The 21497-nt window shown below is 46.4% G+C and overlaps 1 protein-coding gene across 4 annotated transcripts in view; it reads right to left on the bottom strand.

Annotated features, from left to right (window-relative positions):
* raph1a (Ras association (RalGDS/AF-6) and pleckstrin homology domains 1a) overlaps positions 1-21497 on the bottom strand; it is a 76340-nt gene that overhangs the window by 26965 nt on the left and 27878 nt on the right. For 2 of the 4 annotated variants that reach the window (XM_040006272.1, XM_040006275.1), the window contains 6 exons: positions 13701-13761; positions 2477-2611; positions 2278-2386; positions 2054-2193; positions 1723-1965; positions 583-738 (listed from right to left, as the gene is read on the bottom strand). In XM_040006272.1, the coding sequence (XP_039862206.1) occupies positions 583-738; positions 1723-1965; positions 2054-2193; positions 2278-2386; positions 2477-2611 (783 nt within the window). In that variant the 5' untranslated portion in view covers positions 13701-13761. Of the gene's footprint in view, positions 1-582; positions 739-1722; positions 1966-2053; positions 2194-2277; positions 2387-2476; positions 2612-13700; positions 15213-21497 lie in introns of those variants that run through there. The other 2 variants (XM_040006273.1, XM_040006274.1) reach the window with 2 other exon arrangements.

Here is a 21497-nt window from a genome sequence, read left to right as displayed (position 1 = left end):
GTCCAGCCTGGAAGTAACCACGGCGAGCATTTCAAACAGACTGTGGTCACTGCAAACGAATCAACGTCTCTAAAGATCAGTCTACAAGTAAATGACTTGATGGGCTATTTAAATACTGAGAGTCACAGTGGTTTCTAATTCAAAACATTGAAAAGAAGAATGAAGGCAAGCCCGGGAATGTGTCTGCTATAAAAAAGGTTCACATTTGGTAAAGTTTAGGTACCCATGAAACGTCCGTTCATCAAACTACAGTCTCTGTGTAACAGAACTCTTGATAACAGACACTGTAAGCAGCACCGCTGTGTAACTGTTGCTTTGCTTTCATTAAACATACAAATATCTTTTATTTTATATGACATGGCTCCACGTGATCACAGCCAGGACACAGAAACCGAGTAGACGGGACTCGAGTTCCTCCTATAAAGACTGCAGAACAGTGCAGAGCCATCGCTCTCACATCTGAGACCGATGACCAGTTCACTGAGCTGACTCCATCCTCCTGCTGCCGCTTTACTTCTTTCTCTTTTCTTTTGTTGCCTTTGTAACGCTGATGTTGTGATGAAGCACAAGCTCTGCTCTTACCTCGTGTTCGCTGACCGTGCCGACTGATCCCGTGCGTCGATGCTGCCTCTGAGAGGATCCGGGCCTTCGCATCGTGGCTGAGGATGCGAAGGAGGAGGCTGAGCTAAGAGAGTGGGAGGAGGTCTGACGAGCAGCTTCGTCCATACTGAGCGAAGCCTGAAGGAGACACAAACAGAAGAAATGAGAGGACAGACCGAGTACGTCTGCAGGAAGGGAGCGCTTTGGTGGTGCTGTGGATGTGTCATCACTGACAGGTGATGCAGGTGGTGCTTGATGAATCCGCCCTTAAAGTTTTACCCACTAATATCAGGGCTGTGTCACATCTTATTGTTAGAAAACCAGAGAAATATTCAGATCTTACCTCAGGGTATCCAGGTGTGTATCCAGGACTGTCTTATGTTCAGGCCTAACATCTGCACATGCAAAAAACTAACTAGGAAGCATTTGGAGACTGACCCCCCCCCCCTCGCCGATGCTTAGATACAGAAAAGCAGGAAAGGCCTTTATTTGCTGGTCAGTCACACGTCTGGCTTATCACGCTAAAGAGGAAACAGCGCTAACATCCTTAACTGGTCCAAGTGCTGGTTGCAACCTGAACCCTGAGCTGTGTTAAAGGCCACCGGAATGAAGGGAGTGGCAAAGAAGACATTCATGGCAGCACAGCGAACATGAAAGATGGATGTGGTCACTGTGACGCCACCTGTGGGTTCTGAAGCATCAACATGTCCACAGCCATGTTATTTTTTTGGAGCTCGAGGTGACCGAGGTGATAGTGGAGACAACCAAGCTGGCAGCTCGGGTACAAGCTGCATCAGCCTGCAGCTACAGCTGTCCCTCACATCAGCCACGAGCATCCAAATGTTGTTAGGAAGCTGCAACAGTCCACAGAGACCAGCCTTACATCTGTCGCAGGCTGCACACGTCTTTATCTGTGCTGTGACGTTTGTGTGTGAAACTGTTGCACTGTGATGTCTGTGATACGACTATGACAGGAACAAACAGAAGAACGTGACCACAGCTCAGAGAAACAGGGCTCAGCCTGCAGCTGTCCTCCCCTCACTCTCTCTGCATCAAGTTAGGGTTGAGTTGAGTCCCAACATTTCTTTCTAATAAAATCAAATGTGTACTTTTTACTGTTACCTTCTCCAGCTGGGCTGTGATGTCATCCAGACTGAAGTTAGAAGCCAGGGCTGGTCTCCCCTGCTGCCCAGTGGGAGCTCTGATGGTGCCGGCCGGTGACGCCCTGGTGCTGCTACTGCTACTGCTCGCCCCGCTGCTGCCACCCCCACCGCTAACGCTGTTACTGCCACTGCCGGCAGCGCTGCTGCTGCCCCCTGCTGGCTGCTGCCTGCTGCTGCGCCCAGCTGGGGGCTTCTGGCGAACCTGGAGAAACGAGAAAAAAGAAACCGTTAGCGTAAGAGGCGCAGTCGGTAAACGTACAGCCAGCGACAAGAGGGACGATTGTGCGTACCTTGGTATCGGTTATGCCCAGACGGGCCATGCTACCAGAGCTGTTTGGTTTGGCGTTGACGGTGCTGAGTTCCTGTTCGATGGAGCAGAGGTCGGCCATGAGAGCATCAAGATCCACATTCTCCCTCTGATTCAAGGCCTCTGCAGAGACAGAAGGATGTGAGGCAGGAACAAAGAGGAGCAATCCGAGAAGAAAACAGGGAGAATAAAAATAAAATGTCTGACCGTTGATGTTATACATGGAGAATCTGTAGGAGAAGTTGGCTATGTTGGTCTCCTGTCTGAGCGGAGGCTTCTCCTGAGGTGGCCGTTCTGAGCGACCGTCATCCAGGCTCTGGATTGGCAGGCGAAGCAGAAAGGAGAGTGTTTACATGCAGCTGCATTTCTAACACAGATAAGCACGGACTGTTCATGCTCTGTGTACCTGTGTCAGCTTGTCCAGCTCTCCCAGCCAGGCACCAAACATCTTATCCAGGTCCTGGTCCTCCTTGTCACTGTCCTCCTCTTCCTCCTCCTCCTCCTCTCTGACCTCCACCTCCTCATCTGACAACTGATCCATCTGAGGATAAGAAGAGTCATGCTCATTAATGCTGCACCTGTGATCTCTGTGCTCCATCTGGTGGTCAATAGTGTGTACTACACCCTTCTTAAACCCTGTCTGAAGCTTGCTGTGTGAAAGCTGCAAATTGAGTGCAAGTGGTTAACGTGTAATAAATCGACGGGCAGCAGGAATCCGGCTTCAAAGAGTCCAGCTGGATTCAGTAGACAGGATGGACTCTGACGTCCCTGAGACGCTCATCGTTTCCTTTGGGATTTTCCAACAATTCAAATGCACATTAGAAGCTGCTCAGAATATATTTGTAGTCTGATAATCTCTCAGATTGGAATTATTAAGATGTCTCAGGAAATAGTCCCTGCCCCAGCACACCTTTAATAAGCCCAAATGATGGTTAGTGACCCTCTTACAGATAAGCAGTAAATGGACTAAAGTTTAAATGATGAGGCTATAAGACGAGTGTGAGCCAGTAAGAACTGCAGTCAGCTGTTACACTGTTTGGTCCGTTGACCTTCAGTCTCTGTTGTGCCCATCTTGATATTTTTGACATTGTGGTCAAAAACAACATTTTCTATAAATTACTTAAAGAGAACTGTTTAATTTCTCGACCCCTTTGAGTCTTATTCACAGGAAGAGTTGGAGCGGTTTGTTTCCACAGAACTAAAGAGTCCGAAGCCAGAAATGAAAATACCGGGGAAAGGTTAAGAGACATTAACTGTCTGTGTACCCAGACAGAGAGCGAGGGAGCGTTGCTTTGATTAACGTCTCTCAGAGTTATTTAAATATACTGAGAAACAGATCAGAGACACAGACACGCAGCAGCTGTTAAATACTTTGCTGACAACCAGCAGCAAACACATCTTATTGTAATGAAACCAATGCTCCAACGGTTTATCAAAGTAAAACCATGACCTGCAACCAAACATCGCTTTAGTCAACAGGCTAATTCCAACTACAAGCTCATTTCTTTGGTAAATAAAAATACTGCTGACAACAGTTTAGCTGAATGAATCGCTTAACTTTGAAGAGTATTCTAAGAAATAATTGCTTTTATTCGCCAGAGTTACACAAGTATCACATGAGCATTTATGTCAGAAGCTAAGCCATAGTCAGAAGATAGCTAGCATAAAAACACAGTACCAATATTAGAAAGGTATCATGACACATTAAAATAGTCATAGCTTGTTTTATTTGCACTGACACTCACGACCACCCATATTAACACAGCATATACAGAATATGGGAAAGCCCTCAGACCATGAATACAACTAACCTAGCATCTCATGGTGGACCCGCTAACGTCAAAGACTGTCTGGCTACATGATGTGATATCAACCCAATGCAGGAAAAACTGGAAAGTTGTGTAAAATGAAAAGAGACATAGAAAGAAATGATTTGCAGCTCTCAAAAACCCACATTTATTTCATAAAACAACAGAGGAAATGTTCAAACTGACATGTTTTATTATTTCATTGAAAATATGATGATTTTGAAGTTGGCTCAAAAAACGTTTGGAATGAAGCATAAGGACGGAAAGTAAGTGGTGCTGAAATCAGCTGGAGGAACATTTGTCTCGATCGTGGCTCAAGAGTTGGCAGTTTGTCTTGTAATCGGAAGGTTGCCGGTTCGAGCCCCGGCTCCGACAGTCTCGGTTGTTGTGTCCTTGGGCAAGACACTTCACCCGTTGCCTACTGGTGGTGGTCAGAGGGCCTGGTGGCGCCAGTGTCCGGCAGCCTCGCCTCTGTCAGTGCGCCCCAGGGTGGCTGTGGCTACACTGTAGCTGCCATCACCAGTGTGTGGATGGGTGGATGACTGAGTGTGTAAAGCGCTTTGGGGTCCTTAGGGACTAGTAAGACGCTATACAGGCCATTTACCATTTTGTATGTAACTGGTCACACGTCAGCAGCACGACTGGGTTTCATCGACTACATAATGTGCAGCATCAGTGCCTATGGAGTTGGCAGCTGGTGCATCTGCAAAGGCGCCATCAGTAGATTTTAGAGCAACACATGCTCAGACAACATTTTATTCAGGGAAGCTCATGAATATTTCTGCAAGAGAAACTTCAAACTGCATCTACAAGCTGCTTTGCAACCCACTGCCAGCCTAACTGCTTTGCAGCTGTTCTCCCCACCTCTGGCTATGTATGCATGCAGAAGAAGTCACTCTCTCCCTACATCACACTTCTAAGACCAGCTCATAGCAGGACAGAAGGCCACAGAGAAGATCACCACACGCAAACATAAAGCGCCTTAAGACGACTGTTGTAAATTGAACATCAATGCGAAGGAAAACAGTCTTATTTTGACTGTAGGGATCTCGACTCTGCCGTTTCTAACGTCACACTGAAGGTAAATGAAATCATCACAGTTGATATTACACACTATTCTTTTCTTTTCCAGTACATGTGAAAAAACTGTCTTTTGGTAAAGATTAGCTGTGAAGTGAAGCTGCACATACAGCTCATCGAGTTGTACTCAACAGTGACAGTGTTGCCTCCTATAAGCAGCTCCTCCACTCTGTCACCTCGCCCTGGCTCCTCCAGCTCTCCACCCAGACAACCCCACAGTGCTGCCCAGGGCACAGTATGCTATTCCTGGAGCGCTGCTTACTCGTCACCACTCTGCCCCCTTTATGGAGATATATAGCCAACCAACACACACACACACACACACACACACACACACACACACACACACACACACACACACACTTGTCTAAATGACAGACCTTGCTAACCACAGGGATCTAATTGTAGCAGCGCTCCTCATACCCGTGTGTGTGTGTGTGTGGTTTGGGGCTGCTGAGGGACCAGAGGAGCGCTGTGAAAGCTCTCACAGCTGCACTCTTCTGCAACAATCTGCTGTTTCCATGCAGCCAAAGGTTGGACAGTCTCCTCAGCTCTGACTCAGCTTGGGTTCAGCTTATCTGATGCTCTGACATCTGGTCACTGCACCACATATTTTAAATGGAGGAAGAAGACATAAGACCACACTGTCACACAACGCTGTTGCCGTATATTGAAACTGCGTCAGGATAGTTTTAAGGATGAATCATCAGGTATTTCTGCACAAAGAGTTCATTCGTCTAAAAATCAGCCTGGAATCATTATCAAAAGTCTTAAATGTGCTGTTACAATTATTTTTCTCTGACACTCAAAAACTGAAGATGTGGTGACCAGGTTGCTAAGGGCAGACACAGTCTGCTACACATGAAATGTGCAAGTCTGATAAAAACGGCAGCTCAGCCAAAGTGCAGCCGGTGCTTTGTCTGTAACCCTGATGTAACTTGATGGCATCAGTGGATCCACGTTCCAGCTCCAGCAGCAGGTCGGATTCACACCCATTAGAATATTAGTCACAAAGATACCAGGCAGACTGTCAGCGTGTTCCATGTTCATCTTTACAGTGCTAGTAGAGAAAAGTTGCATGTACAAAGCACTTATTTGACCACCATGTGTGTCGGCCTCTTTCCTGAGAGTCTCCAAACTCATTCTGGGATCAGCGGACACGAGCACGTCCCTGCTGGATGTTAGCTTAGCTTCAAACCAGGAGCAGCAGGCTGAGGAGCTGGGTCAGGCTACTGGTCGCCCACTATGGCTCATTCTGGCAGTACCGTTTGTGAAAAGCAAAAGGAAACCACTGAGTAAATACATATATGAGTAAAGATAATAATAAAGAAATGGTGACCAGAGAGTCCGTGTGAAGCCTGATTCAGAGTCCACTGGTGAATCTGTGTCACCCACACAGGCCAACGGCGTCGCTGCCATTCCTGCTCATGCTGGTGCTTTTGCCTTCATTACTCTTTTCCTGTGTCGGCTGATAGAAACAATAAAAACCTGATATTTTCCCCTCCAGTATTTCGGTGGCAAATATATTTGTCCCTCAAGTTTCTCACTCCAGAAATGTGCTGACATTTCTCGATCCTATGACTCTTTATCCTGAGACACTGATCATTATTCTCTCACAGATCAGTCTGAACTGAGATGGAAACACCTGACGTGTGACATGATGTCAGGTGAGGCCGTGGGGTCTCAGAGGGGCTTGCAGGCGTAGCCTGGCTTTATCTCACTTGTTTTCAGTTCGTTTTGTACATTTTAGTCATCGTTGCTTCGGTTCTTGCTTCTGACCAGTTGTTAGCCAGTGAGTCAGCAGATTCACAGTGACATCACAAAATCTGGCTTTAAAAACGCCAAAATCAAAACACCAGTGTCTTGCTGTGCACCAGTACAGCAGGACACTGGGACTGATTTAAAACAGCAAACAGCTGGTGCCTTTACTTTTTAAATATCTGTCATCACATCATGAAGGAGGTATGCCTGCACTGCACGGCTACATGTAAGTGTCATGTAAAAAGATGAGAGAGCGCGATGTCACCGTCCAGCTCAGCTGTCCTCTCTCCACCCTCCAGCATCGGCATGCTGTCAAGTGCACCTTCAGGTGGAGCCTTAAAAACAGCTCTGAGTCAAACAGCTGAGACGGCAACTCATTGTGATGGGCTGTAAGTGTGCGTGTGTGTGTGTGTCTGTGTGTGTGTGCGCGTGTGTCTGTGTGCGTGTCTGTGCGTGTGTCTGTGTGCGTGTCTGTGCGTGCGTGCGTGTGTGTCTGTGCGTGTGTCTGTGCGTGTGTGTGTCTGTGCGTGTGTGTCTGTGTGCGTCTGTGTGTGTGTGTGTGTGTCTGTGTGCGTGTCTGTGCGTGTGTGTGTGAGTGTGTGCGTGTGTGTCTGTGTGCGTGTGTGTCTGTGTGCGTGTGTGTGTGTGTGTCTGTGTGTGAGAGTGTGTGTGTGTCCAAAGTAAACAGTAATTACTCTGCTGCTGTAGCCACACTCCTCCTGTGTGTCACAATGAAACCATGCAATCATCCCCCATCCTCCCTTCTTCATGTCTCTCCCTCGTTTATTGTCCCCCTCCTCCCTCGCTCCCCCATCCTCTCCCACTTGTCTGTTACAGTTTACTCAGAGGGAGTGAGACAGTGTTTCTCGATATCCTGTAGAGACGACAGCGCCCTCACATGAGCAGGACGTCGCTACAGTGTGAACGTTGCGCTGTTGCACGATGCATGCACAGCTCAGCATGTAGGCAGGTGTCTAAGCACACTGGTGCTGAGAACGCTGCTCACCCTGAGTTGTCTCTAACGAGGAACTGTGCCCGTTCTTATTATAATTGTACTTACTCACAGAGAGTTGCTATTTCAAAGCTAATGCTAGCTAGAGTCCACTAGTCTGTATCAACCTTCTGGCTCTCAGCACAACGCAGACCAACAAAGTGTCTTCATGAAGACAGAAAGCAGAAAGCTGCATTGGATCATTCAGCATATTAGCGAGCTGAGGTCAGTGTTGGCTTTGCGTTGAGCGCTGAATTCTACTGCACGTCTTTGGCCACAATAAAACTGACATTTTTTAATTTTTTGGACATTTAGACAAAAGATGCTGTGAGATGATGCAGACAGCACAACGACCTCTGAGAGCTTTTATCTTGTTTCCAGCAAACTCCAACGACGCCACGCCCTGTAACCAGTTGGCAAACACTACAAATCATTACAGACGGGAGGGGCCTAAACCTCTCGCCCACAGCGTTAAATAACAGACGAGAGCAGAAAGATGACTTCCTAACGCTAACATAGACAGCCCCTCCCAGACCTGAAACTGCAGAGCCAGTGTTCAGGCTTGTATGTCTGAGGATACAAAGGCCCATCTCCCTCTAGGACGCAGCAGGGTGGCCTCAGACAGCAAACGTCAGGCTCCTTCTGGACGTCTGCTTGCCCTCCAGTTTTCTGTGATTGAATTACACTATGCAGCAACAATGCAGAATCTGAGTGCTCTTAACAAACTCATAAGCACACTAGGACTAAAGAGAGGAAAGGAAAGGAGAAGGAGGGAAAAAGGTGAGGACACCAGAAGGATAGAGGAGAGGCAGAGAGAAAGGGAACAAGTGGAGAACGACACAAAGTGAGAAGAGATAAGTGGAAATGAGGCAAGGAGGAAGGAGACAAGGAAATGAGTGAAGAGGAGGTGAGTAAACAGGGGAATGACAAAAGGAAACTGAAAGTGATAAAAGGAGAAAAAGAAATGAAATGAAGAGAGCGACGAGAGGAGACGAGTTCAAAAGGAGGGAAGAGGAGACAGAGGGTTCCAGTCCTTCATGACTTCACCAACAGCTGCTGTCTTAGTGCCCTTGAGCAAAATGCTGCATCTGTACTGGCCAGTTCCAACTGTGGCAGCGCAACAACTGGTCTGCTGCCATAACAGAGCAACAACAGAAAAGCCTTTACAGACCCCTCCAGCTCCAGTGCATTCAATGTGGCTGGTTCCCACGGCTCTATATCAGGACATCAAACACACACACACACACACGCACACACTCACATGGTATTTTTAGGCCTGCTTGTTGGGTTTGTTGGGTTTCTGTGAAGCGAAGCTATAAATCAGGTCCAGAGAAAAGCAGCAGTGAGTAAATCCGGGTGGGACTCGTTCCTCTGTGGTGCTTGCTGATGGTGCACTCACACTAAAAGGCTCCCTCAACAGCTTCAAACGCACAGCGCTGTCTAATTACCACACTTACAAGCACAGTTCACTTTTTCTTGAGATATTTCAGTCAGGGCCGGGTCGGTCAAGAGAAAATGCACATCTGAAACTGCGGTCCCCGGACCTCCAGCGGTCCGCGAGTCATAGCTTGTGCATCATCCAGGGTTGAGCCAATTAGGACACTGGACAAATATTTTAATCAAGCAATGCAAAAACCAAACCAGCTAAAATTAGAAACAGTTACCTCGAGTTTGGCTTCCATCAGAACGATGATTGAAGAGTTTTATCAGCGGGGCGGGTGGTCCTGGGAAAGTCTTTATCCCCAGTAAGGGGTCCCTGGCCCCTAACCGTTTGAGAGCCCCTGGGCTAGGGTAGCTTAAATAGTTCACCCTATACAAGAGCTTCCAGTTTGATGGGTTTGATCATGGACAAATACAAATGGTATTACTAAAGTCTAGAGTCAAAGCTGATTCAAAGCAAACAGAGGTGATGCTTCCGTCTCTGCTATCGTGGAATTCAAATCCAGGATCTTTGAGCAGATTTGTTCGAGTCATGTCTTCCTCACTTCCTCTCTTAACTTTGCCTCTAACATTTCTGCCAAAGAGGATCGTGCTGACGATGAGATCAGTGTGAATGATTTTACACTGTGTGTGTGTGTGTGTGTGTGTGTGTGTCAGAGTCTAACGCTGATTCTGTAGTGAGGCTCTCCCACAATGCTGGCTTCATATGACAGACGTGTATACTGGGAGTCTCCCAGTTTGTCTAACATGGAAACCAGCCATGCTTCAGCTGTGAGTTAGCATCATTTACTACAGTGAAGGTTAAATACGAGGCATCGGGCACAGCTGTGAGTCAGACTGATGCGAGCCAGGCTTCCTGTGATCCACACACGTTTACCCCAGAGTGTGGGGAAGGATGCTTTCTGTTTACTCTGGTTCTATGTGCATCGTTGTGATGGTGCCAGAGTCGTCTGCAGCTCTGCTAACAGCACAGGAAGCACACTCAGAGTCATTAGTTCACTCAGCAGTGCGGTGAGGCGACATGATGATTATTAGCCTCGCTCTCCTTTCAAAAACTCCCTCACAGCTCGGAGGTCATTTTAAAACTCTCTACCATGACAACATGTAAACAAATATCTAATCAACAAACGGCAGCAGCTCAGGCATCGTTGTTGGTGTCAGATGGTCTGAGATTTCCCCACTCAAGCACCTGTGGGGTTTACAGTGAACAGCAGGTCCCTCGTTAGCACCACAGGGCAGAGGAGACTTGGTAGACAGGTCTGAGCTAAAAGGAAGTAACTTTAACACTCAGTACGACCACAGTATGAAGAAGAGCCTCTCTGAATGCGCAGACGTCCACACCACACTCACAGCTAAAAATTCACAGACTCACCAAAACTGGACAACAGAAGATTGAAAATGTTTCCTGGTGTGATGCGTCTGAATTTCTGCTGTGACATTTGTCCAGTAAGACCAGCATGGACTCATCCCGTCCATGCTGCTGGTGTGGGGATGTCGTCGATGGCCACGTCCACCCACAGACACAGACGTCGTTTTTCCATCGATCCAGCTAATATTATTAGATAAGACGTTTTCGTTGCTATTCAGACGACACCAGCTGCTATCTGGATGAGGCTGAGGGGTTTCTGACACAACCCCAGAAGAGAATCTGTGTCTCCAGCTGCAATCGAACAAGCGAATACGTTCACCTCTACACCAGTGGCTCCCCAGTTTCCTACTTTAACCTCTGCTCGCCTCTTGGACAGTCTCTCATCTCAACCGGACTATGACCTGAATAAATACAAACTGAGTTACAAATGTTAGAAACAATAAAACAGCTGGTGTGAGCAGCTTTGATCAGGGTGTATTTGTAGGTTAAACCAAATGACTAGTATGTAGGGTTTTTTTAAACAATGAAATTACTTTTTTATTTCAGTTTCAGCAGGAAAGGCCAACCGTCCATCAGGGGGATGGTCCGTCACCGATGTCATTCGCCTCATTCAGCCATCTTTAACTTTGTTACATCATCACCAGCTCAAACAGGATGCAGGAAATTACCCCGAAAGACCAAAAAGGCCATCCTGTACTTCCTGTGCTTTGTAAAAAGGTCACTAATAATATAACACACATTGTTTGATTCTCTTAGCAACGTACAAAAGCAACAGCAGATTACATCAGCAGATTTCACGTAAATACAGTTTCCAGAGTGTAATTTCTGCACAGCACAGGTTTAGCTCATATCACACAGGAAGAAGGATGGTGGGAGGCAGAGGAAGCAGAGGACGAGCGGGGGGGGGGCGCCTGCTGATCCAGCACAATGATATCACTTCCCCTGAGACCCACAGCAGGCATTACATCATTTCCTTTCTGTTTCCCTGCTTCGTATCGACACCTGCTTCTGTTTCTCAAGGAAGGGAGATGAGATGAATCCGGAGAAAGAGTGGGAGGTGGAGAGAGCGAGTGCTGTGCTGCTGCAGCCTTTCTGCTGGCTTACACTGCGTATCACAGCCAGAGACTCTACCACATGTTACACAGTGGCCACTGTGTCTGCAGGTGTCGCGCTGGAGGACAAACCCTGTGTCACAGAAACAGAGACAGGCAAACGGACACGTGTGCGCATGTATGTGGTGGAAATGATGGTGAGTGTCCGAACCTCAAGACCCAGCAAAAGGGCTCAGCTGCAGCCATGTAACATGATACTGCACACACACACACACACACACGCACGTGCACGCACACAAAGAACAAATGAGATCTATTTTTGCTCCCATAGAAACAAACAGGAGGCAGCAGGAAGTTGATTCTACTGTACGACTGAGTAAGTGGACACTCACTGCCCTGAGTAATAATAATAATAATGGATTGGATTTACAGTATATAGCGCTTTTCAAGGCACCCAAAGCGCTTTACAATGCCACTATTCATTCTCTCTCGCATTCACTCACTGGTGGAGGTAAGCTACGGTTGTAGCCACAGCTGCCCTGGGGCAGACTGACAGAAGCGAGGCTGCCATATCACGCCATCGGCGTATTTTGACACAAACCACTCCCTCACAACCACACACTGTGTGTGGGTCATACGACACTTTGATATGTCACCAGTGTGGTACACATGTGTGTGCAGCAGTGGGTTCATTTGGACTTGTGTGAAACTAAAGATATCAGAGCAGCAGCCTCATAATGAGCACGCTGTGTGATCTCAGGGCTCCTAAACCACACACACACACACACACACACACACACACACACACGTGGCTCATGCTCTAGGAGGAGTTCACAGATTTATACCACCAACTAGGGCTGTTCGATATAATGATATATATCGGATGACGATATAAAAACGTCTATCGTTTCATTTCACGCTATCGTTTGTTTCGTGGTGTCGCAAAATAAACTGTTTACAGCAATATTTTTTCATCGTTTTGATGGTCACTGTAGTTATTATTAAGTTCTTAAAGTTCTCTCTTTCTCTTATATTTTATATAACCACACTACGGACGGACAAGCGTTTGTTTTTATGCAACAATGACGGTAAAACCATCGCATGTCTGCTTTCAGAATAAAGCTCAAGATCCTGGTGAGACTTTTCAAAATAAACTGAATCACGTGAAAGATGCAGATTATTTACAGATGAGAAGTAAAAAAGAGCCGTCAGGTGCTAAAAAATAAAAATAAAGACTCCAACGTTAGAACAGGCTTTTCCCCGCAGCATGCCGTGTAATAAATACAAAGAAAACGGCGGCCGTTACAACTTATGTCTAAAAATGTATCGTTTCATGCATCGGTTAAAACACTCGACTCCAGCTACATGACGCGCAGCTGGAAACACTTCACGCAAGTCCAGCTGCCCGAGATTCACAGAATTTACAGAAAATGTTACATTTTTGTGATTTATATCGTTATCGGACGATAGATGTCTTATACCTTATATGAGATTTTGGTCATATCGCACAGCCCTACCACCAGCACTCAGAACTGGCTGTGGGTGAAGGCTGGAGCCACTCACTACAGAGCTGTTCAGTTGTCCACAGAGCTCACAGTGGAGTCTACTCTCCTGGAGTACTCAAAGCAGGTGTGGGACTGCTGTTCCCTTTTTTATTTTGGAAACCACGACAGAACTTTGCACCATCAGTTGGGCGCCACCCACTTACCCTTAACACAAATTTTAAGATCAACTATGAGACTGCAGTTCAAAGACTTTTGGACATGTGACAGAAACAGAGAGGACGACTTTGGCTGCTCCCTCACTCACGAGGGGCTGCACAGTTTTTTATCCTTCCTGATGAAACAGGATCTGAACTGGAGCTGGTGTAAATGTGTGGAGCAGCACTCTACAGAGGCAGCAGGCAGAGGGGAGTCTGTCTCTGCTGATGTGACGCTGATGGCTGCAGAGGACGGTTGGACCATGTGCCTGCAGCCTGTTACAGCAGCTCTTCTATTTGTTTTTATTTTTTCTAGAAATCATTTTCTAAATCACTTTTCTCAACAGCTGTGTGAAGTGAACCATTCAAACCAGTCAGCACATGCATGTGTCCGTGATTCAAAGGGCTCACGTGCTTTCAGGCCAGTTACCTTTGGTCTGCTAACAGCTCAGTCCAGCTGGAGCGCAGCACACAGTGATGATCCAATCAGCCTGCAGACACAGACAGAAAAGGCATCAAGTACAAGAGCAGACTTCCCTCAGATGGACAGAGACTCACATGTTGTTGAAAGCACGCTGGTCCTGTCACAGCTGGCTGTTGGTGTGTGGGACCTGCTTACAGCCTGAATGTGGTGCAGAGGAGAGCAGTGTCACTACAGAGAAGACCTTTGGCTTAGAGAGCCCGACCAGCTCCGCTACATGCGATAACACACACACACACAGTGGCTGTCTACACACCTGATATGTTGTCAGCAGGTGGCGCTAGTGTGTGCGTCTACCGTGCTGAGTGTAGCCTGTGTGTGACCTAAAAATAACTGACAGGCCCCAACATTTGAAGACCCTGCTGCAGGCTCCGTCCACGCGCTGGCCTCCATCTTCACCCTGTGAGCCTCTGTGTGTACCTGCTGAACCAGCCACAGCATCACTGCGGCTCCTCAGACCCAGTCATGCTGTGATCAGGCCTCACACACAAACACAACGTGTGAAACCACGTGTGTGTTCTCAGATTCACACTGCTCACCTGTCACATGGATGGATGTGTGTGTGTGTGTGTGTGTGTGTGTGTGTGTGTGTGTGTGTGTGTGTCTCCACAAACTGAGTGGACAAATGTATAAAAACGTCAACACTTCACCGAACAAACCAACGCTGCGATCGTACTTGTATAAGATCATTAGCAGCTCTCATGTGATCAGTAGCTGAAAGCTGAAGCAACAAGGAGGCTGTTGTTGGAGCGAACAAAGAGCAACACAGTGCTCACGGGCACATCAGCGGCATTCAACCCAGCAACTGTTCCCTGGGAAGCTTACATGTGGAGCGTGTCTTATTTTAGTGCTGTTGGCACAGTTACTAACAAAACAGCTCATAAACATGAATAAACAGGAAGTTTAAAATCAGCCGTCTATAGTTTAGTGTTTGTCACATGTGGAACGTTCCAGCTTGTTTATTAACCTCATTAATCTCAGGCTCATACAATCATGTCAGCTGTTACATTTGGTTATGCTGAGCTAAACCTGCTGCTCACCCCAGATGGGTTGCTGGTGACCAGGTAAATGTAAAGAGGTTAATCCCCTCCCACTGCCGTAGGGTAAGTTAACTCTGATGTCCACGTCCTCATCGATGATGACATGTAATGCTAACTGTACGCTATGAATGAGGAGGAGCCCTTTACTAACGCTCAACAATGTTTCCCCATCAGCAGTGTTACATGACTCCACCAGTCACATCGACCTAGAGACCAGTTAGCCAGCAAATAGTTACCACTGGTCACTAGTAAACATGTGTGTTGCCTAACCGGTTGTCAAGTATTGACTGTGGCAAGCTGCTCGCAGTTTCTAGGTGAAACTGACTGAAAAGAGGTCTGGTGGTGGCTGTAGCTCAGGTGGCAGAGCAGGTCAGCCACTAATCAGAAGGTCGGTGGTTCGATCCCAGGCTGCCTCCTGGCTGCATGCCAAATATCCTTGGGCAAGATACTAACCCCATGTTTGCCTACTGGCGGTGGTCAGAGGGCCCGGTGGCGCCAGTGTCCGGCAGCCTCGCCTCTGTCAGTGTGCCCCAGGGTGGCTACAACGTAGCTGCCATCACCAGTGTGTGGATGTGTGTGTGAATGGGTGGATGACTGGTTGTGTAAAGCGCTTTGGGGTCCTTAGGGACTAAGTAAAGCGCTATACAAATGCAGGCCATTTACCAAAGTACACCAAACACCTGCTCACAGCTGCTCCGGTCACCAGCAGATTCTGGTCGTCTACTTTACTTATCGAGCGCTCGCAGACGAGTCGGCAACTTCCATCTAATCTGCAGGTCAGTAACCTCCAAAGGAACGAAACAATCACAGGGTTGTTTTTGGAGCACAACAGTCACAGCGAGTCGCTCGGAAGTCGAGACAACTTTTATCCTAGATTTAAACACTTCTCTCCGGATGAGAAGGATGTTTTGATGAAAAGCATGTCTATAATATCCTACAGCAAGCACCGAGTGTTAAAACTTCAGCGTGTAGTCAAGCTGTTCTGAACACAAAGACACTTTAGTCTGTGTGCTGAGAAGAATGGGAGCATGTGAGAGACTGACAGAGGGGAGTAACTCGGTCAGTCTCACAACATGGGGATATAACAAAGGCTGAGGCCAAGTCATCCCCCTGTACTGTTACTCTGCCAGCATAAGAGTCACTCAACAGTGAGTGAACCAGCATTCAGTCATGCAGCGATCTAATGGGAAGTGTTACCCAGTTTTTTTTAAAGCTATATGACATTGTAGATAATCCATGGTGTAAACCCATGGGAGTGAGTACAGTACACTGGTGTGGGACTGTTTAAAGGGTTCAACAAATGAAACAGTTCAGTCTGGATGACCTTTGGCTTTCGTGTGCTCTTCCTTAAAGTGGTAACCTCAGCTGCACACCCATGTTTGTGCCGTATCACTTGGCATTCATATCTTTCAGGAATTAAAAACTGATGTGTCATTTAAAACAGTTCCCCATCCTGCTGTGTTGCAATTGGAAAGCATTAGAAAGCATTAGCCAATAACAGTGTTTCAAAACAGCTCGTGGTTGAACAAGTCTGGAACATGGACGTCTCTAAAGACTCCTTCTTTGTGATGCTCTGCCGTTGCTCCAGCTGACTTCAATAGTTTGTGGGTTTTTCCACTCATCATTCTGTTTACTCATTTATTTATTCTTTGGCTTGAATAGTTTTCATACATGTCACATTTCCATTGCATCGTCAAACACCAGTCCATTCCCACCAACATCGTCTCCACCATGTTTGGCAGATGAACAGATCCTGAGACCTTTTTTGGTGTTTTTCCAAATTCATCCACAGATTCTCTTCCACAGATGTAAAGTATATGTTGGCGTTCCTGCCCTCACTGTGATTCGTCTGTTACATCCCGTTTCTCATGACGACCTCCCTGACGTACGTGGACCTCACGCTGAGACTTCCCATAAAGACGTAACCACCTGAAAATCAGTCGTATAAATATCTTGTTCTACTCCCACCAGCACAAAGCAGAACATGTACCTGACAGTTTTCTGTTGGGGACTTCAAAACCCTGACAGGTGCAGAGGCAAAGGTTAAACAACACTGTGTTACCAACCGATGGCCGTGAAGGGATCGCTAATATGCTTGTAATATTAAAGCTCTGCCTCTCCTGATTGGTTATTCCCGGCTGCCAAACGGGCCCCATTAAAAAGTCTTATGAAACATGGGCAGAGGCTTTAGGCTCTCTGGAAACAATGGCGTTACTACTTCAGTCATAATAGGACTTTATTATAAACCTTATTACTTTAAGAGGACTTAATAGTTTGATGTTATGAAAACAGAGCAGAGAGGAACTGAAACACTCCTAATGCAGGACTTCTTCCTCCAGTCTTCCTCAAACATCCTCAGGACTGAGGCTCCGCCCACTGGATTCTGGTGATGCAGCATGTTTGTACGTGACCCATTAGTGAGTCACGTTCAAAACAACAACGCTGTTATTAGAGATGTGCTGCAGGTTCAGGAGTGTTGTGGTAGCTGGGGTGACCGTCTCATGGTTAGGATACATCAGTAAAGCTGATCGGACTTTGTTGAAGGATGTCAAACACACACTGAGCTACAAATACAAGCATAACACACAGAATCACAGCAGACAGATTTGAAATGCCAGAGGTCGGCTCAGACCCAGCAGCTGCCAGGCTGCTAATGCTCTCAGAGACTGTTTGAATACTAAACTGATTACATTAATCTTGGAGCGTACTTTGACACTGTGCTGAGTGTAGAAATCTCTCTGCTGTTCACGTTTAAATGTGTGTGAAGGAGGAAAAACGTTTAAAGTCATTTATAAGGAAAGCTGCCACTGTCAGGGCGACAGCCACTAGCTGAAGGATTTCTGTGTACATGTGTACAACATGTGTAAGCAGCTCGCTGATGTCCTGCGTCTGCCTCCTCCTCTCACTGTTACTGCTTTTTGATATTGATGTTTGACAATCACTTCATAATTCAAAAACATCATCAAGCCTCCTGTTCGTCCAAGCAGTCGGAGCAGTTCCGAGACATTGTGACAAAGGGACAGACGCACAACACAAAAATGTGAAACCAGAGGAAAAAGCGAGCTGGCTCTTCTAGCAGCTACACAAATGTTCCCTCCACATCTAATCATTTCATGCAGTGAAATGCATGACTTATAAATTCCTCACAAAAAGAACGGGATAAAAGTATTCCAAGAAAATAAGAGCAAAGCTAATAAACACATTGTGCAGGTCGACGGCTCATTTCCACAGACCTTCGTGTGCCGTTCCTCAGAAAGTCCCTGACACACAGACTCTAACGCTATTTTGGAAAGAGTGCAAGTTTGAACTAGTCCAGCTGTGGAGGTTAGACTTCATTAGGCTTAGGCCTTTATGAATCACAGGGACCTGCAAGGACCTAAGATGTGTCATTAGACAGTGGCTCCATGTCAATGCTGGCATGCCCTCCACAAAGACACCACACTACACACTTCAAAGAAGCCAAACACAATGACAGCTGACGTGTGGCGCGTGCAGCTGTTGGTGTCCAACCAAGAATAATCCCTGCTTTGGGTTTAGGGACTCGGGGGTGTCAGCGAGCATCCTCGTAGCTATAAAAACACCAGTGTGCGTGTGACGTGTTTGAAAGTGAGAAGCTGGGCTGGTAGAAACCCCCAACGCACGTATTTAGAGCAGCGCAGACGAGCGCACAGACGAGCACACACGCCCCAGGGTTAAATCGGCTGCGTGCCATTTTTTTCCTTAAATCGTTATTCAGATGGGTACGCGCTGCCAGAGGGCACATCCAATCAGACAGAAGGAAACTGGAAACATTCAAAGTTTTTTTTAAACATCACATAAACATGGATGAAAAATCATTTTGCCCCTGGATTAAAATGACACACATGGATTTACTTTCTGATTTTCTAACTGCTGTTGCAAAATATCAAGATTCCTGGAAGTAAGCCGACACCTGCACTGCAGGAAACCCTGTTCATGTGTCAGGGTATTATTTCCTCTACATCCAATATGGCTGCTGACACAGCAAACACAGTATTTCCTCAGTGCCACAGTGTCATTTCTCCACTGGTGACCATCGGCACAAGCGCAGCATCTGTTGCTGTTTTAGCTAGCTGTCATATCAAGTCTGAAATATTCCAGCAGGCCCTTTCTTAACTAGAATCTGTGTCGACACAGTTTGAATGAGGACAGAAAAGTTTGTCCCAAGTCACAGTTTTCACTCACGCATGCGGTAACCCCCCCTGCATGGAGGACAGAGCCACCTCAGTGTACATCCAGGCACTGCAATCTGAAGGCCGGCTGCTGACTGTGACAGCCTGCTGATGCAGAGCTGAACGGTTTTAGATTTACCAACATAGCACTGTTCAAAAACTCCTACAGTGATGCTGCAGGGGTCACACTGCAGAGCTGTCAGGGAGATTCACAGCACTCGCTATGCTGCAAACACAGAGCCAACACCTCAGGCACTTAATGCAACGTCACTGAGCTGCTGGGTTAAACTGCTGCTGGGAGGAAGAAGAGCAAAGAAGGAGGTCAGCAAACCTGCCTGGGCAGACTGCTCCACAACAGGAAGAAAGGATTTGGACTGCTCATGTTTGACCTTTGAAAATCAGAATTAGATTGATTTTATTTTTTTGCAGTCAGAGATCGACTGAAAGCAGCTGCAGCGACTAACTAGTTGCCAAGACACTGAGGCTACGTCCACACTAATGTGTTTTCGTTTGAAAACGCATTGTTTTCCCTCCGTTTTGGCCTCCCGTCCACACTGAGACGCCGTTTTCCTCAAGGAAAAACGCAGTGTTTTGAAAACGCTCTCGAAAATGCACACATTTCAGAACGGAGCTGCTGTCGCAGTGTGGAGACTCGAAAACGCAGACTTTCTAAAACGCAGACTTTCTAAAACGATGACGCATTTTAGTCATGTGATGCAGTCATGTGACCAATTAAACAAAGATAGTGGAGGGCATTATACAGCGGTTGTTTTGATTGCTCTCAATTTTGACCCTAAAAAGGATTAATATCACTTTGTAAATGACCAGATAGCTTTTCTTCAAATTCTTTAATTCTCACTCGCTTTTGCACAGGACTGGAACGTAAACGTTTCCGGCTGTTGCAATGTGGACACACAACTCTGTGAAAACGACTGAAAACGCTAGTGTGGACACGGAGCGTTCTCAGACAAAAACGCCGTTTTCAAATTTATCCGGGCCAGTGTGGACGTAGCTAGAGCAGGGCGATATGACCAAAAATATTTATCACGATATACGTTTGAAAATTTGCGATAACGATATAACTGATGATATAATTGACACGAGATAAAACACTTTACAACTCCACAACTTTATTAGTGAAATAAAAAAAACCATCAATGTATTTTCACTTAAACAAGCAGCTGTTTTTTATCTGCATTAAAGTTATATAAAAATGTAACAGTGCAAATTCCTCGCTGACAGTTTAACCAAAAGGCATTTCCAGTGGAAATTGGCCGACATATCCTCAGCATAACCATGTATAATATCCACAAATCTTAAACAGAGGTTAAACACACACAATACGGTAATATTATGTTGAAGCACAGTACGTATCACTCCGCGAGGCTCCGCCCACGATAGCCGTAATGCTCCGACAATCCATCAAGCGGTGCGGCTTCGTAGCTTAGCAAAGTCGTACTGAAACATCTGACAGATTTTCGAGTGTCGTGTACATAAAATTGTTTCGAGGTCAGTAAACACAACCAGAGTTCATACATAAGGCACACGGGATTATAAGTAGAGCTGGGCGATAGAACGATAACGATATGTATTGCGATATAACTTTTTCTCGATAGAAAAATTAAACTATTGCGATAGACCTCGCCGCTCTTGTCCTCTTTAAAAAAAAAAAAAAAAAGAACAGCCAATCCAAATTAAGTAGCGCAGAGCCGAACCAATCACAACCGCAGCGTCACGTCACGTGACTTGTTACGTACAGCACAAGTGCCAAGCCGCACATGTGTATTTGTTTGGGAAGCAGCCAGCCGCCGTGCTGCCCGGGTAATGGAGGAAATGAGTGTGCCGACTAGAAAAATCAACCGAGCGTGACCGAAGGTTACCGAAGAGAAAACAGATGATGATGGTTCCAATGCCGGAGAGATTGTCGAACGGAAGAGCCATAGAAGTTCCGTAGTGTGAAGGTATTTCGGCTATTTCAAGTCTGACAAAAAACAGAGTAGCGTTCACTGTAAATTGTGCCGAAAGCAAGTCTGGAAATACAATAAACTGGTGCATGCTCCGGCTACGTCCACACGTACCCGGGTATTTTTGAAAACGCAGATTTTTCTATGCGTTTGCACCTTTCGTCCACACGTAAACGGCGTTTTTGGTCACTGAAAACGAAGATTTTTAAAAACTCCGGCCAGGGTGGATATTTTTGAAAACTCAGTTTTTGCATTTACGTGTGGACGAGAAAAACTGAGAAAACGCAGCGTCAAAGGTGTGCGCATTTTTTGACGTCACACTGTGCGCCACGTTATTGTTTCGGTGAAATGAATTTCTACAATACTGTTACTGTTAATTGTACTCTCTGCAGTGTTTAAATGCTTACATATACACACAGTTACTGTCCCTCCACACATACGACTCGGTTCTGCTTCTATGCCCCAGCTTTGTTTACTTTTTCCCACCGAGGCTTCTAGACTTCTGATTGGCCAACATTTCTGCACGGTTAGGAATCTAGCGCCACCTGCTGC

The sequence above is a fragment of the Simochromis diagramma genome, unplaced genomic scaffold, assembly GCF_900408965.1.
Source record: "Simochromis diagramma unplaced genomic scaffold, fSimDia1.1 OVJJ01000511.1, whole genome shotgun sequence".
NCBI classification, from domain to species: domain Eukaryota; kingdom Metazoa; phylum Chordata; class Actinopteri; order Cichliformes; family Cichlidae; genus Simochromis; species Simochromis diagramma.
Note: the sequence above shows the minus strand (reverse complement) of the source record. Positions and strands in the feature narration are given on the sequence as shown.